General features: G+C 39.8%; 1 protein-coding gene across 1 annotated transcript in view; it reads right to left on the reverse strand.

Moving 5' to 3' along the window:
- Positions 1 to 622: 622 nt before the first annotated feature.
- Positions 623 to 21,342, reverse strand: part of LOC134368150 (vigilin-like) — a 51,712-nt gene continuing 30,992 nt past the window's right edge. The window contains 3 exon segments of the mRNA XM_063084700.1: positions 623 to 743; positions 6,832 to 6,967; positions 19,189 to 21,341. Of these exon segments, the coding sequence (XP_062940770.1) occupies positions 623 to 743; positions 6,832 to 6,967; positions 19,189 to 21,341 (2,410 nt within the window).

A 21,342-nucleotide genomic window follows, 5' to 3' on the forward strand; every position in this document is an offset into this window, starting at 1 on the left:
CAAATATATGGAGTTTAGTTTTTCATAGTGTGGTTGGTTAGACTAGGTTCCCTAACTGACTTTCTTGCTAAAAACAAATCAAAATACTAGATACATTATTTTAAATGTGTGTGTGTGTGTGTGTGTGTGTGTGTGTGCACGTGTGCGTGTGTGTATATATACACATATATAAAATCTGGTAAGTTAGTAAGAAATAGAGGCCAAAAAGTAAATTAAAGCCTGAATCTAGTGAGATAATCAGAGCACTAAACCATCTTTAGACAAGAAAGATTTTGCTGAACCTAGTTGAACTTAGTGAATTAAAGCTTTCATCTTTGAGATCTCAAGCAACTCTGAGGATAATAAGAAAAGCTCTGGGTCTTTCCAAAGTGACACAGGAAATATCAACTCCACCATCACATGCATTTCAAGCTAGAGGATGATACACCCAGAGTGAAAGGGAATAGTAGAAATACACCTGCTCTCCTGATGGATTACAAGAAAAATTGTCTTCCTTGAGTTTGGGCAATGGGGCAGGGAGTAGGGGTTGGTGAAGAATTTCTTAAGAATGTTTCATCACACACTGGCCCAAATACTAGTTTGCAACCAAAATTTACATGACACAAGTGATCCAAAAACGTCTTTATGCAAGAATAATTTTAAAGTGTTTCCAAGCTGATAATGCTCCTGTATTCGTAGAAAAAGTAAGCACAAACTCTCTCTGAATGAATCCACCTTCCACAAAAGCCTGCTTAAATGATTTTCTGAAAACAAAATACAAAGAAATGTTATCTTAACATTCAAAAATTACAAAATTAACAAGGTGAAGTCGCTATGAATGGCAACCACTAAAAACAAAAGAGAGCACAATCAGACTTCATAATACTTCACAAATGGATTTACTAAATGCAGAATATATAATACATATGTTTGATATCTTCAGAAAAACAAAACATGTAAAAATATAAACAAATTTAAAAATATAATAAATCTCAATTGAGTTTTAAAGAATCACGTACAACTTATAAAATTAATTATAAAAAATTTTTACACTTAATGGATCGGTTTAGATTATAATAGGATGTGTTGACAGATTTTGATAGCCCAATGAATGCCCAGCAAAATAAATAAAGCTAAAATAATTAAAGTAAAATCCACATATTGAGATACCATCAGGATATTGTGGAACACAAAGGACAAAGATAAAAATTTTTAAGGGACTAAGAGGGAAAAGATAGACTACTTTCAAAAGAATAACAGTCACATGGAGAGCTGATTTACCAGCATCAACGATGGAACCCAGAAGCCAATAGATGCACTTTCAATGAACCGAGAGAAGATACTTGTCAATTTAAAATCCTATACTAAGTGAAAATATGTATCAATGTAATATGGTACAATTAATTTTAAAAACAGTTGACCTCACCTAATAAAATTTAATATACATTCATTGTACATTGTCAAGCACACCAAGACAGTAGGCAAGGTGAAGCAAAGCCAAAGCCTGACTGATTTGACCAATAATTATGAAAGAGCTACTTTAGATTCAGACCATTTATTATTTATATGTCAAAAGAAAGAGTAGCCAGATGTGGCAGATTCCCAAGGTCCTTGTCACACACCAAACAGAACACTGAAACAAAGGGGGTAGATGACTACCCTTTTCACTGAGGAGCCCATTCTAGATTGCAGCAAAGTAATTTTATAGTCTCCAAATCTATTCTGAGGTAGGCACGGCAGAGTGCCAAAAGTCTAATCAGAACCTGGGGGGTGATGGGAAACTGTCATACAAAACCTTCCCAGGGGAAATAAGGAGGTGAGTGAGAGATGGACTCAAGGCAACCCCTCCCCAGTCTCTTGCCTTCTGGTGTTCTTTGAGGATCACAAGTTGTTCTGCCAAGACTCAGATTAGCTGTGGTTTAAGCTTTTGCTTCTTGGTCCATGTGGATAGGTGTAAGGTAGTCGGGTATCTTGTTCCCCTACACAAACAATCCATTAATTTCACTCCTCATGTGTAGCCCAGAGAAATTTGCTAGCAAATACCAGGAGACATGTACAAGAATGATGACTGTATTATTATTTGTCATATAGCAACAAATTGGAAGCAATTCAAATGTCCATCAATAATAGAATGGGTAAATACATTGCAGTATATTCATACAAAGGAGTTCTACATAGAAAATAAAATGAAGATACAATAGTTACCTAGAATGTTATAAATGAATCTCAGAAACATAAAATAAAGAATAACAACAACAAAAGAAAACAAAAGATCTCATAGAATAGTGTACAGAGATATGTTCCATTTATAGAGTTCAAAACATGTAAAATTTAAGAATGCATTTGTTAGGGATAGAAATATATGTAATAAATCCATCATGAAAAACTAGAAAATTATAATAAAAATTTTAGGATAATGTTTACCACTGAGGGAATTGGGAATGAGATAGGACTGGTGAGAGCACACAGAAAATTTCTAAGCTAATGGGCAATATTTATTTCTTTTAACTGGGTATATGAATACATGTGTGTTTGTTGTATTATTGCTCATAGCATGCATAAATCTTAATCAATTATTACATTGGTGACTCAAAAATGTTGATTTTCAAATTTCATAATTTCCTCTGTATTTATTAGCTGCATTCTTCTGAAAGAACAGTTTTTTATCTTCTACCCTCCCTGCTTTTTAAGTATTACTGATGGACTCATGGATTCTTTTCTTAGTCAATGTGTTATGAACCATGACCATCATTCTTTTTTTTTTAACTTTTTAAAATATGCTTTAACTTTTAATTTGGAAATAATTTAAACTTACAAAGGAGTTGTAAAGGTAGCACAAAGGAGGACAATATATGCTTCATCCAGATTTCCCAAATATTAGCATCTATATAACCATAGTACTATTCTCAGAAATAAAATTAAAATTGATGAAGGAGTATTAACTAACCTACAAACCTCTTTCAAATATTGCCAGTTGTTCAACTTATGTTGTGGAGCCACGACTACTGTACAGAATCCTGTCAACATCACCAATTGAGCACTCTTATCCCGTTTGTGATGCCAATTGTAAAGCTACTCGACCATGCCAGTTATCGGGCTCTTTTACCTGCCAATAATCCTGCACCGACTGGGCTGACAGTTGACCTAAGGCTGGGTCTGGAGCCACAGACCCCTCAAGCCCATTCACAGACTGGGTCATAAACCCTTCACATGCCAGGCTGGGTCCTTCACACACCAGGCTGGGTCACCAGACCCCTTACATGCAGGTCTGTGAGCTAGGTAACTGACCAAAAGGTCCTTGGAAGCCATAGGTTGGAAAGCATGGCTGCACTGGGCTAATGCCCGAGGCAGATGCTTGCCCGCCTGCTTCACTAAAACTCCTCTCTTCTCTCTCTCTCTCTCTGAAGAAGAACACAAGAATAGCAATAAAACTAAAAAAATTAATTGGCACACATGCACACTAACTCCACACACACACTAAATCCACACACACACACACACACACACACACACACACACACACACACACACACACACACACAATTTGCTTACAATGGAAGTGCTGAACCACACCCAATGGGACCCAAAGCAAGGGCCCTGAACAAACTATTCTATTTTCCCAACATATGTCCTTTTATTCTTCTTCTTTTAGATGCTCAATTTTTTTTTTCACATTTTGCTAGTCAGAGCCTCTTCAAGCTTGCTGATATGTTCTTTCAGCATATTGCTATTAGTCTTTGAGCACTTCTTTGCTTTCCAAGCCATCAAGATGATCAAGGTTCATCTTGTACTTTACTTGCCCTAGACCTGGAATCAATTGTTTCTCCAATAAACCATACTTCTTTTTGATGGATGTAAAATTGAAAACAAAAATCTGAGTGCTAGTGATAGGTGTGCTCAATGATATTCGTATTTGTGGTAATGGCTTAATAATGCCATCCCCCCATCCGGCAAAAAAAGGTATCCTGTCCTAATCCTTGGAACCTGTGAATATTATCTTATATGGAAAAAGGGTGAATATTATCTTACATGGCAAAACATGTGATTAAGTTGAACTTGAGCTGAAAGATTATTTTGAATTATCCTTGAGCTCTAGCAGACCCAGCTTGGCTGTCTTTGCTTATTAATAGTTGTAAATTGGTTGATTTATGGGAGAGGGTGATGCTGGGGACTGTCTATTCTGCCATCCTGACCAGAAGCCTAGTTTCCATAACTTTTTTGCATGTCATAAATTAATTTGCAAAAAAAAAAAAAAAAGGAAATCTATAATATAATGTTAGGGTCTAAAATATTATAAATACGTACTTCTATTCAATTTAAAATCACTGAAATGACCCAAGAGACAGAGAAATGTACCAGCCCATGTTTCATTCATTCATTAACTAATTTACTTACTAATTAAATACTTATTGAGCTCTTGATATGTGCCAGAGAACCAGTCTAGATGCCTGGATGCAGTCAAAAAATATGATAGACATCATTTCTTCCTTTATGCAGTATATTCTTATAGGACCATATCTAAGTACAGTTGAATCACGAATTTAACTCACATTCCAATTCATAGCTGTAGAGAGTATGGAATGTCTTTACTTTGCTTGTAACTCATCTGTTCTTTCCTGTTACACTCCATACTCTAGTTACTTGTAGAGTCAGGTGGCCATGTTCAGAGTCAAATGCTCCATGCAAAGTGAAAAAGAAATATGAATTCTAGAAACAAGTTTGGAGTATCCAGGACCAGATAAAAGGCCAGTGTAGCTGGTACATAAAGAAAAACAAGCTGCAGTACAAGATCAGGGTGGAATGATAAACATCTAAAAATAACTATAAGTCTACTTAAGAAACTATCCTAACACAAACATCTTTTGTTACCAAACTGGCAGGAGTTCCTCATCTGACAACCAAATGAGCACAGAGTCTTTCATATCAAAGTTTGCAGTGCTAAAGATTAGTCTTTATTTGGATGGTCATTCAAAGGTGCCTGTGGTAGCTAAAAGATATTTTAGGACCCTGTTCTCCTTGAACACTTAAAATTACAAGAATTTATAGAGTAAAATCATGAGCAGACATCCCAGGAGTCATGTGTGAATCTGATTGGTGGGTGGTGAGGTCAGCATAATTATTTCTGGCATCCTGGCTAAGGTCTTCCCTGACTCCCTCCTGTCTGGAGGCATACAAACTTCAAAGTGGGCATGTAGCTTGTTATCTGCAAAGACAACTTGAGATTGGTGTTACAGGTGTTACCTTAAGCCATAAACCATTTATTTAAATAACAAACATTCTGACCTCCAGATGAAGTCTTAGCCTAAGAAAGTTTGTGTTTAATTAACTCTACTTTTATCTTGCTATTAACTGAATTTGTTGCTTCTAGGAATCCAGCCTGTCCTGCTTGATTGAGCAGATTTTCTTTTGCTACCTCTCCGTTACCCTCAGCCAAAACTTCCCATGGCTGGGGTCAGGGGAGATTGGGGTCTGTCCTCTGGTTTCACTTTCTCATATACACTATTATGCTATTGATACAATATCAATGAACACATTTCATTATACGTGCTTCCTAAATTTTTATATTGACATCCATAAAAATGTGGAAAAATTTTAGTAAAAATATATCTTTTTATGAACCCCATTTTGGTAATGTTGGTGGTGAAGCAGGGCTCATTTCAGTAACACTAATCAACAGTGGCAAAAGAGAGAAGTGAAGAAAGCAAAAAGAAAAGTGAACACTGTCAAAAAATAAAATGTTGGGCCGAGCCCGTGGCGCACTCGGGAGAGTGCGGCGCTGGGAGCAGGGCGACGCTCCCGCCACGGGTTCGGATCCTATATGGGAATGGCTGGTGCACTCACTGGTTGAGTGCTGGTCATGAAAAAGACAAAAAATAAATAAATAAATAAATAAATAAAATAAAATGTTGATGTAAAAAGAGTGCTAAATTTGAGATTTTAAAGAATCTAAATTTAAGATTAACTAATAAGTTCTCCAACTGAAACAGCACCTAATACAATGTAGTTGACATCCTTGAGGTAAGATGTCCTAAAGATTGTAACTATGGTGTTGACTTCTGAATAAAAGGTACATAAATTTTAAGGCCAAATATTCTGTAGAAACAGATGCAATGAGAATAAACTCTCTGAATAAATTACTTTATTTCCTTGATTTTATTTACATTTTAGTATCATTAGATAAATGAAATTCATTGCTTTTATAAACATGGTGCTCACTTCTCTGGCTCATTTACCTCTCCATATGAAAAATGATTGCCTTAAAGTGGTGATAGTAAATGCTCTCTAATAATGTGTGTTACCCCATAATAGAGAATCAGAAGTTTAAATCACAAAGTATAGACTTGAATACTTTGTTCCCTTTAAAACAGCTGACAGAGGTTTAATGGTATTTAGATATATAAGAAGTGAGACAAATACTATTTAAGAATTATAATCAAAATGAATATATAAAAATTTGCATAAGATAAAATATTTGTTATGGAAGTAAGCTTAAATATTCATTCAGTTCAAGCCTCTCCCCCCACCTCCTACTAGGCCCTTATTGAAATTCTTTCTCAGGAAGATGAGGAGCAAATTTTAAATCTCCCCTTCTTTCTCACATATAAAACCCTAAAAATAAGATTTTACAATATTCAGTGGCTATAAAATGTGAGGAAAATATTATATCAACGCTAAATTCCATATATTGCAATTTAAGACTCTCCTTGTCATGTCTTTCAATGAAAACAGCAGAGCTGGCCATTTGTTGGGAGTACAAATTGTGTGATATTTTTACTAGTTTGTGTTTGTTTTATAACAGAAATAGATTTAGTTAACTAGAAAACATGGAGGGACTTTGGTCAAGGGACTTACATTATAGGTGACATAATGGACTTGGCAAGCAAAGGGGGACACGGCTCACATGATGAGCTAATGACACACCCTGCCAGTTTCCGCCCTTTTGAGATATCACCATCTGGTCCTGGAGGGATCATCTGTGAGGCCACGACTAGGAGATAATCAGCCCAGGTCAAACCTCAAGCAAAGTATAAAGAAACAAAGGCAAAAGCCCCAAGCTGCTGCATCTGTCAGCTGTGGCAGGCTGCTGGCTAGCTACTAGGATCCTTGGTCCAGTGAACAGAAACAGACTGGAATTAACACTTGGTGTGGGCTACTCTCACACAGAGGTGGAAGCCAGGCTTGTTGAAACCCACAGGACCTCTAGCTCATAAGGGTAAGGGACCTTGAGTGCTGCCTCTGCTACACTGAGAAGGGACCCAGGTGTACGCTGCTCTCAAGCCACATTCTCAAGGATCATCAAGTGCACCCCATCAGACGTATTCAGTTCCTGGTGGATTTGAGTCAGGAAAGGACCTTGCACCAGAAACATAAGATCCCTGACCTGTTCCTGACAGGATAAAAGTAAGGAGTTGTGTGCAATGTGCCCTTAAGGGATCATTTTAGTTTAAGTTAGAAGTAGGCTAGGACAGAGTAATTGAAAATGAGTTGTGTGTGATATGTGTGATCAATAAACTGTGTGAGTGGAGCATTAATAATTTTGTCTCAAGTGGTCCTTGCCTACCAATAACGGTCTGCACAACACCATTATACATATAATAGTATTCAACTGACCCCTTAGCTTTTCCCTTTAATGTTTAGCAATTTCAGTTTCCTAAAGTTTTTTTTCATAAACAGTTTTGGATTTTTCATCAAAACAGTTAAGTAACAATTATCAGAGGCCATTGTTTTGGACTAAATTTCTACACTAGGCTCCAAAAGACCAGACTAAAAATCAAAATGGAGTCATGACTGCTAATTTCCACATCACTTAGACTGTGCTCTGACTTTCTAAGAAGTCAGGAGAAAGAAGAGCCAATTTCCGGAAAAGACAGTTTAAATCTTCAATAGGTATGATAATGAAGCTTAATCCTTACACAAAAGAGATAGCCTAAAGTAACCTGAAGTTAACTAATCAGTTACTTTCCTATTGTTCTGTCTCCTTGTCCCCACCTTACAAGGATAGTAACTTTGAAAGGACCAATCTGCTTTGTGTTCTTTGTTTCTGCTTTCTTTGGCCTTTTTTTTTTTTTTTTTTTTTTTTTGGTCTATAAAGCCTTTGTTATTTGTAATAAACTTTGGAGCACTTCTCTGGATGACATGTCCCTGGTCAATCCTCACATTTGGCTCCCAATAAACTTTATAAATTAATTCTGACTTCTGACAGCCTTAATTTTGGTCTAATAAGTTATTTCTGAGTTTTTCCAGGAGTTTCACAAATTCTTTTAGACATAAATAGCAACACAAGACATAATAAGGGTATCACCAGCATTGAAAATAACATTATTCAAATCATAGAATATCGAAGCTGGAAGAAACCATAGGGATCAATCAGTTTAATCATGACATTTAATGAAAAAGAATGAGAATCTTCTTTCATTTCTTCTTTTACTTATTTATTTTTTGTAAGTTAGATATTACATTGTAGTTGGCTTTTTTATTTAATAAATTATGGATATCTTCTGGCATACACACACATACACACACACACACACACACACACACAAATCTAGCTCATTTTTTCATTGTTGCATGATATTCTCATGTATAGAATTACCATAATAAATTCAACTCTTTCTACTGATGACCATTTTGATTACTTCCAGTCTTGCTTTTTTCTTATTAGCATGATTTTATAATAACAGGCAGGGCAGATATGAACCGCTTTATATATCTATCTTTATAACTAAGTACATTTTATTTTCACTCAGAATATATTACTAGACATAGGATTGCTATGTCAAAAAGAGTGCATATTTAATTTGTTGGGTGCAAACATTCTGTTTAATTTTGAAACATTTGCTATTTTACAGAAATATTGCAAGTACAATATAAATAGATTTTTACATTTTTATAATAAGTTACTGACATGATAGCCATTGTCCCTGGTACTTTAGTGTTTATTTCTTGCAAATAAAGTTATTCTATTATACGTTTACAATACAACTATCAAACCCCGTAAAATAGCATTGATATTTTACTGTGACCTCATCATCAAGCCCATTCAAGTATTAAAACATTTTCCAATAATGCTCTTTAAAGTAAAAGAACCTTTCCATAATCATGCATTGAATTTGTTGTGCCTCTTTAGTCTCCTTCAATGTAGAACATTTCTTTAATCTTTACTTAAATTGGGGGACTTTAACAATTTTGAAGATTATAGACTAATTCTTTGTAGAATGTTTTTCAGTTTGAGTTTGTCTAGTATTACTTCATACTTAGATACCAGTCTTTGGCAAATATAACTGAGAAATGATATTGTCTTACTCTGATGGATCTTGGACGTGACTGGCACCATTTTGCACAAAATAGCTGCCAGCATTTTCCTTATGAGAAACCTCATGGTTTCTGAGAAATAGAAACTCCTCTACTTCCGCATGGGTGCAACCTTCCACCTGATTGCATCTGCCAGCCTTATCTTCCACTCCAGCACTAAACCCCCTCCCTCATTACATCAGCCTTCCCTACAGTCTACATAAGCTCTCCCACCCCCAGGCCTGTTGCTGCCCTCCATTTTGAGTGCAGCCCGGCAGACTTTTTACTCGTTAATAATGCTTGATCGATACCCAGCATTTTGGCTCACTTTCTTTCATTATGGTGCCAAAACCCAGGAGAGGTCCTGGCTGAGACCTTTGGATGATCCCCTCTCTTGGGTTGATTGGCCCTCCCAGCCACCCTTCCCAGACCTACTGAACTGGGTGCCTCTGGGACTCTCTCCTTTTGCCGTTTCAGACCAATGCATCCACCATCGGCCTCAATTCGGGGTTAGTCAGTGAGTCTGCCCTACTTCTACAAGTTCCCCTGACTACTTTCTACAACTACTGTCTACTTGATATGAAGCCCAGGCACCTGGCTGAGGAAACGAACCCCTCTCATGCTCCCCAGCTATTGGAGGATGCTCCTCTAGCTGGTCAGTGGCTCCTCTCTATGTGCAAAAGAAGGTGTACAACAATGAGGATGCTCCTTGTTGGCACTCTTCTTCTACTAGGACTGCCTGTTTCCTTTCTCACCCTCTAAATGGGATCCACACAATCCAAACCTCCATGTTCTACACCTGTGGGCTGTCTCCTGGCCAACTTACCTCTTGGCCTCCAGGGAGACATTAAACCTAAACATCTCATTTTCTACTGCAATCTCTATGCCCTCTGGGCTTTCTCTTGGCCAACCTCTTGGCCTCCAGGGAGATATTAAACCCAAAGGCCTCATTTTCTACTGCAATCAGGTTTGGCCTAAGTACAAACTTGACAATGGATCCCAGTGGCCAGAAGATGGCACTCTCAGCTTAGATACACTTAGAGTTTTAGACTTTTGTCATTGAAATGAAAAAGTTGGAGAGATTCCTTATGTTCAAGCCTTCTTCTATGTTCAGTTGTGTCCTTCTCTCAGTCAAAACTGTCCTATGTCTCAAATTCTCCTAGCTGATCTTCAACCTCCCCTTCTGGACTCAGATCAATCTTTTGATCTGTCAGACCACTCTGCTCCCCGACCACCTTCTTGCATTCCAGATCCTTCACCAGCCCCTTCACTTTTTCCCTCTCTCTCCACACCTGGTCTTGAAATGCTCATCCTCAGCCACCCAACCCCTCCCCTTCTCCTACTTCATCAGGTGACAACCCCACCTCAGCTCTGGTTCCTTTATACCCTCTCTGTGAAGTGGCTGGGACAGAGGGAATTGTCTGGTTCCATATCCCCTTTACTCTTTCCTATCTCTCCCAGATCAAAAAAATGACTGGGATCTTTCCAGTCTGACCTGGACACATATTTTAAGGAATTCAGATATTTCACTCAGTCCTATGATCTCACCTGGTATGATATTTTTAAGACTCTCACTACTACTTTGTCCCCCAAGGACAGGGAGCAGTTCTGGACAATGGCCCAACAACAGGCAGATGAGGTACATGATCAAAATAATATGCAGCCTGGGGGAGCTGTTGCTGTCCCTCACATGGACCCAAATTGGGACTACCAGGCTGACCACGGGGATTGGGATCTCCAGGATAGCATGATCACGCACGTGATTTATGGCCTCCAAAAGGCTACTCACAAATTGGTCAATTATGATAAGCTTAGAGAAATCACACAGAGATCCACCAATAATCCCAGTGAGTTCCTAATCCACCTCTCTGAGGCTTTATGTAAATACACATGTATAGACCCAAACTCCCCTGCAGGCATGGCCCTCTTATGCTCTCATTTTATTACCCAGTCATCCCCTGATATTAAAAAAAAACTAAAAAACTTGAGGATGGTCCAAATACAACCCAACGAGACCTCCTCAATGCTGCTTTCAAGGTTGTCAATGATAGAGAGGAGTAGGAGAAGAAAGACCACTATAAAAGAGATCAGGCCAAATACCAGCTCTTGGCTAATGCCACATTCCAAAGCTGGTTGCCTCTAGGGGCAAGCCACCCAGGAACTCCTTCAAGTGCAGTCAATTGGACCACTGGGCATAGGCCTCTTCTAACCCCAGGGCCCTGTCCTCACTCCAAACAGCCTGATCACAGGGAGGGGGTTGACTATTCCACTTGCCAGAGAGGGAGTAGCCCAGTTTCCAACCCACAGCCTTTGGCTTCATGGCGATCCTTACCAGAGCTTCTCAGCTTTGCCCAAGAGGAGGATTGATGATGCACAGGGCCCGAGGCCCCCACGGAGATCACCACACATGAGCCCAGGGTAACTCTCCTCATAGCAGGTGAGCCAGTCTGTTTTGTTATTGATACAGGGGCTACTTACTCTACCCTTCCTGAATATGCAGGACAAACAACCTCATCCTCTATCACAATAGTAGGGGTCACAGGATCAGAATAGCACCCATGGATCACTCAACCCCTTTCCTGCACCCTACATCACACCCAATTCACACACAAATTTTTAATAATGCCTCAATGTCCAGCACCTTAACTGGGATGGGACATCCTTTCCAAATTTAAAGCTACCCTTACCCTAAACACTTTAACTACAGCTGCAATACTTCTGTTACAGGCCACCCAAGACCTCCCTGAGGCTTTCACCTTCCTTTTCCCATTGGACAAGGTTAATCCCATAGTATGGTACAATTCCTCTTCCATTGTTATGCACCATTCCCCTATCCTTGTTAAGTTGTGGAACCTCTCTTTGTTCCCTAATGTCCCACAGTACCCCATCGCTAACAAACACCTAACAAGCTTAAAACCCATCATACATAAACTCCTTTCTTCTTATATCTTACGGCCTACCAACTCGCCTTTTAATACACCCATCCTTCCAGTTATAAATCCTAATGGCTCATGCCATTTAGTTCAAGACCTCAGGGCCATTAATGTGGCTGTTTTACCCGTAACCCCAATCATTTCTAACCCCTGTTCTCTTCTATCCACAATCCCAACAACAACCCATTTCTTCTCTGTACTTGACCTCAAAGATGCCTTTTTTTCCTATCCCCTTACACCCTTCCTGTCAAAGCCAGTTTGCCTTCACTTGGACTGATCCTGATATGCATCATTCCCAACAACTCACCTGGACAGCACTACCTCAGGGGTTTGGGATAGCACCCACTTCTTCAGCCAGGCCTTAGTTCAAGACTTATCTGAACTTCCTCCAACCTCTAGCACTTTAATACAATATGTGGATGAACTCCTTCTTTGTAGCCCCTCCTATGAGGATTCACAGGCCCACACTGCTGCTCTCCTTAATTTCCTGGCCTCCAGGGGATATGGAGTGTCACCCAGCAAGGCCCAACTTTCTTTTCCTTCTGTTACCTATTTGGGAGTCCATCTCACCCCCAACACAAGAAAAATAATGGTGGATTGCAAGAGTTTAATTTCTGGACTCCCTACTCCTACCACCAAGGATGAAATCCTTTCTTTCTTGGGGCTTGCAGGGTATCTTTGCCTATGGATTCCTAACTTTGACGTGCTAGCAAAACCATTTTATGAGGCAGCCAAAGGGGATCCTGCCATTCCTTTAGATCCCACAAAGTCCATTCATTCTCCCTTCCAATAATTAAAAGTCACTCTCCTTGCAGCCCCAGCTCTATCCCTCCACCTATCTCATCCTTTTATCCTATACATCAGTAAAACCCAAGAATTGGTGGTCAGGGTTTTGGGACAAGAGGCAGGAGATATTTTCTACCTGGTTGCATACCTCTATAAACAACTAGACACCATAGCCTGGGGATGGGCTCTCTGTTTATGGGCTTTGGCGGCAGCTGCCCTTTTAGCACAATAAAGTTCCAAACTGACCTTTGGACAAGAAACAACTATTTATTCTCTCCATCATTTTCAAGATCTTCTCAGCTATAAGGTCATGTCAATTCTCTTTCCTTCCCACCTACAACTTATCCACCTTACCTTCATTTGAAAATTCCAAGTTCTCCTTTAAAACTTGCCCTCCCTTAAATCCAGCCATTCTCATCCCAAAACACTCATGACCCTTAGAACATAATTGCATGGAGGCTTTAGACCTCATTCTCAATCCCTTTTCACACATCTCCCTGCATCCCATTATGTGGCCCCAACATACGTGGTTCATAGATGGGAGTGCCACCTCCACACCTGCCCCCTGGTCAGGCTGTGCCATAGTAAATCTAACACAAACTAATGAGGCTGCCTCCCTCCCCACTAACACCACTTCCCAACAGGCAGAACTCATTCTGGCAAGTAACAAACGAGTAGATATTTACACTGACTCTAAGTATGCTTACCACATCCTAACTCCTGCATGGCCATGTGGAAGGAGAGAGGATACATGACCACTCAGGGAGGGCCCATAAAAAACAGACATCTTATCAAGATACTTTTTGAGGCTGCACAACTCCCAAAGGAGGTTTGGGTTATACACTGCAGAGGACACCAAACCTCCAATGACCCCATAGCCCACAGAAACAAACTGGTGGATCTAACTGCAAAACAGGCTGCTCAATCACCAGGTCCCCACTCTTCTCCTCTCCTGCTCATGTCCTTCTCATGGCCCCTATGCCATTATCCCAACACACACCTCCAAGTTCATTCCATTCCCACCCCGAGGCCAGAGGATACAATCCTGGCCAGGACTGGCAAATTGACTTTACTCACATGCCTCCCCACAAAAGTACATGCTATCTTCTAACCTTAGTAGATACCTTTTCAGGTTGGGTTGAGGCTTTTCCCTGCACTTCAGAGGATGCTACAGCAGTAACACATGCTCTCACCTCAGAAATCATCCCTCGTTTTGGCTTGCCCACCAGCCTCCAGTCTGATAATGGCCTGGCATTCATTTCCCAGATTACACAACTCACAGCACAGGCATTACATATCAAATGGGACTTTCATATACCATATTGGCCTCAGTCATCAGGCAAAGTAGAAAAAGCCAATCATCTCATAAAAACACACCTCACCAAGTTGTCCATGGAACTTCACCTCCCTTGGACCCAACTTCTCCCTCTAGCACTCACTGACTTGTGAGCTGCCCCCAGCAAACCCACTGGCCTCAGTCCCTTCGAACTTAAGTATGGTAAACCCTTCACTCTCACACCTCTCCCTTCCAGCTCATCGCGTTTAGGCCAGTATCTCCCTACTCTTTCTCTCATTAGGGATCTTCTTTGGGAACAGGCCAACCTTCTATTACCTTATCCTTTCCTCACTACCCCCTCAGACTTTAAACTGAGCCTGAGACAGCAAGTTTATATTAAAACCCGAATCCAAAAGTCCCTCTCACCATGTTGGGAAGGGCCTTATACAGTACTTCTCACCACCCCCACAGCAGCAAAAGTACTAGGAATGGCCCCTTGGTATCACCTATCCTTGGTAAAACTAGCACCTGAGACTTTACCCAAAGAATGTGTTAACACCAAGCTAGAGGGGTCCCTCTGCTCAACCCCCAACCCAACATCTCCTTACACTTTGTCCATTTTAGGACCCACAAAATTGAAAATCTCCAGAACCTCCACTCTTCCCCCAATCGCAGAAGAAGGATGATCTTCTCCCTGGCAATCATCCTCTCACTTTTGTAGGTGCTCCTCACGTCCTTCACACAGGAGCTGCTCCAAGACTGGTCCTGACCTGCCACCTCCAGTGTTGAAGACATCCTTGAGTGGGTAACTGAATTAGCCTAGCAGGGCGCCCTCTGCGATTACACCCCTGACAAGGTTACCCTCTACCCCTTTTTCCTACTATGCACTCTCTCAACCTCTCAGCCCCTGAACACTTGCCTTTTCTCTTCCTCTGGCTTCTTTTCCTAACAGAGATATATGCCTTGTTCACAATGTATAACCAAGGCCTTGGTGGGTGGAAGGACACTTCCCAACCTCCTGTGTCTGCTACCCAGAATCTTCAGGGGAACCCTACATGACACATTCACATCCCTGACATACATTCCCACAACATGCTATGACCAGACAACTGCGACATCATGTTCTTACAGGGGTAAAAACTACTGGATAGCCCCTTCCAAAGGGGGTTCTGCTGGAGTCCAGTGCCCCCCTCCTCAATAAAAACATTTCTGCTTCACCCAGACCACTCATCTAGGCTATAGTGATAGGGGAGGACTTCAGGGCGAAGCATGTCAGACCCCTGACCATGATGGGACTTATCCTTCTTCTTGGTTCCTGCCTCTTTCAGTGTTTCTCTAGTTTCTTACAGGAACATGTGCAGGCCTTCACCAATCAAAGTGTCACTGAATTCTCCATGGGGGGAGGATGTCAGCCCCTCAGAATCAGCGACCCTTCCCCAGAAGAATACAGCCTCCCCACATGGAACCAATACTCCACCACCTAATTGTTTTACCTGCCAACATAAATCTGTTATTTTTTCATATCTTCACCCATCTCCAGCAGGAAGTAGCTTCAGAAGAATGAGACCTTCACCTCTTTTCCCTTCTCCCTATACTTAAAAGGCAGGAATGATGGGTCTTGGACATGACTGGCACCATTTTACACACAATGAGAACAAAATAACTGCCAGCCTTTTCCTTATGAGAAACCTTGTGGTTTCTAAGAAATAGAAACTCCTCTACTTCTGCATGGGTGCAACCTTCCATCTGATTGCATCCACCAGCCTTACCTTCCACACCAGCACCAAACCCCCTCCCTGATTACGTTAGCCTTCCTTACAGCCTATATAAGCTCTCCCACCCCCAGGCCTGGTGCTGCCCTCCATTTTGATTGCAGCCTGGCAGACGTTTTTTTCCTTTAATAAAGCTTGATTGGTACCCAGCATTTCAGTTCACTTTCTTTCATATTCTAACTGCATCTAATCAGGTGACATGCATTTTAATATGTCTAGTTGCTGGTGTTTTTCTTATTGATCATTTGGTTAAGATGGTGACTTTCGGGCTTCTCTGTAGGGAAAATACTCTTGTCCTTTTGTAATAAATGAGTATGTTAGGTGAACACGAAAGAGATCCTGAAAGAGTGTTCATTAACCTTTTCCAGGAAGAAACAAGGAGCTGTGTTTCTGATCCCCTTCTCTGCACTGCTCCCAGGGGGAAAAGCCCATACAAAACTGCCACTTTTTCTTGTGATATAGAGAGTCTCCTGTATGTTTTATCCTTTCTGCTCCCAGAGTTTGTGACTTAAGAGTCAAACCATGGGAACCTTAGATTTAGGGAAGCTATATGTAAGGTTTAAACCTTCCTCTCCACAGGGAGAAGATGCATGTTGGGGATTCCTTTCCAAACAGTGTGATGCAGTGCTTGGGAGAGGGTCCATGCCTGAGTGTGCCTCAGCTTTTTCTACCCATTTGATGTGAATGTTTTCTCAGTTGCCCAGTGGGTAGGAGTTTCTCAACTGGTTTCTGACTTTCTCTCAGAGAGAATTGATCTATGAGTAGATGTTCATTCAATGGGTCTGTGGGAGGTCGAGCGAGAGTCAGGAGCTGCATGTTGCTGATGTCCTCTTAGACTTTAGACTTTTAACTCACAAAGGCAACAGGCTTTGATTTTGAACTTTAAACTATCGTGTAATTTAACTTTCAAGTGTATTTAATCTTTGAAGTTTAATTTGTCTTTGGGAATTTTATGAGAAGTTTCATTTTAAAATTTGTGTTCCTCTCTATAATATTGGTTTTGTTTTGTTATTGCTATTATCTTCTACAATTTTTAAATATCTTAATATTACATCTAATCTCATGACAGATACTCCAATAGCTTTCTTAAATAACATGGCTAGACATAATTTGAAATAAAAAATAGAATAGGACATTTTTTAGCCTTGGAGTAAATTTAATTAATGGCTCAATCTGATCAATTTCAGTGTCTTATGGTGCCAAAATTTAAATTGCTGTCCAGTGATTCTAGTAAGCAAATTTTGATAATGAGGATGCAGCTTATGAAGGTGGAACAGAAATATCTGCTGTGCCGATGGTAACCTTTGGTAAAGGTGGATAGCCATATCTCAGATTGACCCTAATAATAATGGCTAAACTTAATGTGCTAGGACAAAAAGCTAGGATATATGCCTGTAATCATTAAAGACAAACTCAGTGGTATAAAATCAATATTATTCTAAAATAACATGTACTGGGCCAGGCTAATAACACCAGTTGTTGAAGATGTGGATCATGTAGAACTCATATACTCCTTGTGGAAGTGAAGAAAAATTGTCAATGCCTACTTAAGTTGAAAATGCATATACCCTAACCTAGGGGTGCATATATACTACCTTTACCCAAGCATCCTTTCTCCCCAAATTGCTATCCAGCCCTATCCACTTTTGTAAGAAGAGCAGCCTGGAATGATAAGTTGAATGATGGTGTCAAAATTTGCACATTAGCATGCAAAGCCTCTAATTAAAAGTGTTATAGCAAAAACCAAAAAGCTAAAATTAAGAGCTATTAAATTACAGGTGGCCTTAGGCATTTGTTATGGTGTTCTGGAAAGGCAATATGCAGGCACAGAAACCTGACATTTAAAAGAAAATAAGCCACTCCTTAAGATCTAGACGTAATCACTAATAGTAAAGATTTGTCTCTATCTTCCCTTCCTTGACAAGTCCTCAGATCCTTTATAAGGATATTTCTCAGATCAATTCATCGTAATAATTACAACTGCATAAGGCCCTGAAACAAAGGCTTTGGATGCAGGAAGTTTACTGGGGAATGTTCTTAAGATAAATGCCTTTAGAGGAATGAACAAAATTGAGTTGGGCAGAAGAGTTAAGCTCTGATACAGTCACCACAAAGGACTCAGCTGAGCTCAGAGTGAGCTCTAGATTTGTGATGGTCATGCAGAGTTCTAAAATGTGAAAAGGGGGCTCACTATTTATGACCCCACACTGTCCAGTCAGTGGATTGAGACTGCTCCTGGGAAGGGGGCATAACCTTGGGCAAGGTGGCTCACTTCAGATAAGGAAAATACCGGGAGTGGATGTATGTAGATGCTAGACATCAGCTTTATAGCAGCAGCAGATTAGACAGTCAGTGCTTCAGTCCTGTGGGGTGTGTGTGTGTGTTGGGGAGGGGAGGGGGGTTTGATTACTGACCACAGCATCCACTAAAATAGCTTAGCACTAAAATAACACTTGACACCATTACATTAAAGCTTTACTGGACTTAGAAGATCACTGAAAAGAAGATTAAAACACAGTTTCTTCTTGAGTTTGACATTTTTCCCCAAGGAGGACTTCTGAAAGGTGTGCTTGGGGAATGAAAAAACCATAGAAGTCTCAAGCCCCCAAATGGTAGGACCATTTTCTGAAAACTAAAGCCATTCGCATTGATATTACATTCTTTAGGATTCTTTAGTCTTTCTTGTCCTCTCTAATGTCACTGCTTTGCCATTTTTGATATGCAAATATTCCAACACCATACACAGCACCTAATCACACTGGCCAACATTTGTTCTTTTATCTCTATTCTGTGAGCCATTATAGGTTGGCAAAAAGCTGGCTGTACTTTATAAAAGAGAATTGAAGTAATGCAAATAAGAAGGCATGAAGAAAAAAAGTAAAAAGCACAATCAGTTTTAGTTTTTGTGAAGTGAAAGAGATTTATACCTTGGGATGCTGACATAGATGTAGTCTCCTTGCCACAGTTGTTGAGTTCTCATAATGAAGGTTAAGTGAATAATGACATGCTGAGCAGAACATGAAATTTAGAAAGCATGTGGTATTTGTTTAATATTTTAATGAATCATGTTTAAAACAATGAAAAGTCTGTCCTATAAAAGAAATGTCAAGAACAGGTCCTGAGTGGAAATTAGAACTAAATTGGTAATTACCGCATGAATAAAAGATTGAGCACTTCACTTTCACTATAACATATCTTGAAGATCTAAGAAGAAATGTGTACATTGCTCTCTGCATCTCCAAGGGAGAGATTCCTGAGCTGGGAACGTCTTCAGAGCTGTTTATGTCATGGGTCTTTTGAATAGTGTTCATAGTACAGGGAACATATTTTATTGCCAAACTCTTGGATGCAGTAGTGGATACATCACACAGAGAAACACTCTTCATATGGTCCTGCTGAGATTCATGCTTTATGATAACAGACAGATAATGCTCCTCTAGAATGAGGATGTGATCAATTGCTTTTGTGACTTTATCAGGAAGTCCAGTCACAGTGTCAACATTTGGATCTGAGGCCCCTTTCGGAGTGAAACTGATGTCTACATGTAATTGATTCATGATTTTATCAATGGTTTTTCCATGGCATCCAATAATGTGTCTATGAACACGATGATTTATTGAGATTTGCTTAGTAACTATTTTTTCAAACTTATGCACCATTTTCATTATTGCATTCCGGGCAGCTAAAGTGTTTTTTTCACATCCAGTGATGACGATTTGGTCTTGTATCTCACTGCTCTCTTTACATGGAAAATGGATACTTACTTTATGTTCTAAGCAAATATGAGTAATTATTAACCCCTTTCGACCAATGATCTTGGGGTAATATTTGGGGTCTAGAGTGAACTTTAGTGTAAAATTTCTTGATGCTTGATCTTCTATTTCAGTTTGTAAAGCCTTGACTCATTCTTGTAATCTAGCCTTAGCTTGTTCCACATTTGCAGCAAGGCCAGTGATGAAAATGACATCCAACTCTAATCCAGGTGCTGGTACTTGTATATTCACTTCAAACTCATCCATTATTTTGTGTATCCCACTACCTTTCTGACCAATGATGTAACAGTGAAGGTCAGAGGGCACATTTACTTTACCAGTGATAGGAATTAAATCTTCAAGAGCTTCTGTGGCTGCTTCACACTTTTCCTTTTGTCCTGCTACAAATATGGTGTCACATTTCCTTGGGGAAATAGAAGCAGACACTTTAGTGCTCTTTTCTTCAATTTCTTTTCCATTTTCCTGAACAACAGGCTCTATATTATTAACTGGGCTCTCCTTTCTGTCTGGGACTTTGATTTGAACATTATAATCAGTGATTTGTTAGATTCCAGAACCCATTGGTCCCATGACAGAATGATGGAACTTCTGGGGAATAACACATGCTGTTGTGACTTGGGAATCTAAGCATACAATAATTTCCTGAATATGTTTCTTGGCTGCTTCTACACAAGGCTTTGATCCTTTGATTGTGACTCTGTTGCTCTGTTTTCCTGAACATGAGAAATTAATAATCACACCACCATATTCCTCAGTCATGTCCCGTAGAACCTGGCCCCTTTGCATAATAAAGTGATGGTGGTACTTTGGATTTACCAGTATTTTATCTTCTATCACATTATCTAGGCTTTTAACTAAATCCTCTAGTTTCTTTTGTACGTTTTTGACAGCCTCCTCTGTCCCTGAGATAGTTAGCAATTCTCGATCCTTTTCCTCAGGAGTAGGGAAATGAACATGCACTCCAGTCTCATCACTGACTTTGGGAACATTGCCACCAGTTTTACTCATGAGAAATTGTTGATACTGTGATTTGACATGGAGTGCCACAGCATAACTCTTGGTTTGCTTTTCTTCTGCTAGCTGCAGCAGCTTTTTCTTGGCCTTTTCAACACTTTGGGCAAGGCCCTTAATAATGACTCTTTGAAGGCCAGAGTTCTTTCTTGGAAAATGAATTTGGATCTTCCCACATTCTTTTAAGATTGAACCGATCAAACAGTCTTTGGAGTCAACAAGGGATTTGTGTAAATCAGAAGGAATACGAATTTCCACTTCTGATATGTTAGCTATATCTTTCTGAATTGAAAGAATCGATTTATAAGCTATTTCACAGTTTTCTGGCTTTCCCTTAATGACAATATTCTCTGAGTTGCTACTTGCTGGTGGAAGATTAATCTTGGTGTTGCTTGTTGCACAGATTCTCTTGATGTTTTCACCTCCTTTTCCAATGATATTTTTGTGAAGCTTTTTGAAGATGGGAATAGTTATGGAGTAGCTATTTTCTACAATGTCTGTCACCACGTTCTCCAAATAGT

The sequence above is a fragment of the Cynocephalus volans genome, chromosome X (genome assembly GCF_027409185.1).
Source record: "Cynocephalus volans isolate mCynVol1 chromosome X, mCynVol1.pri, whole genome shotgun sequence".
Lineage (NCBI taxonomy): Eukaryota > Metazoa > Chordata > Mammalia > Dermoptera > Cynocephalidae > Cynocephalus > Cynocephalus volans.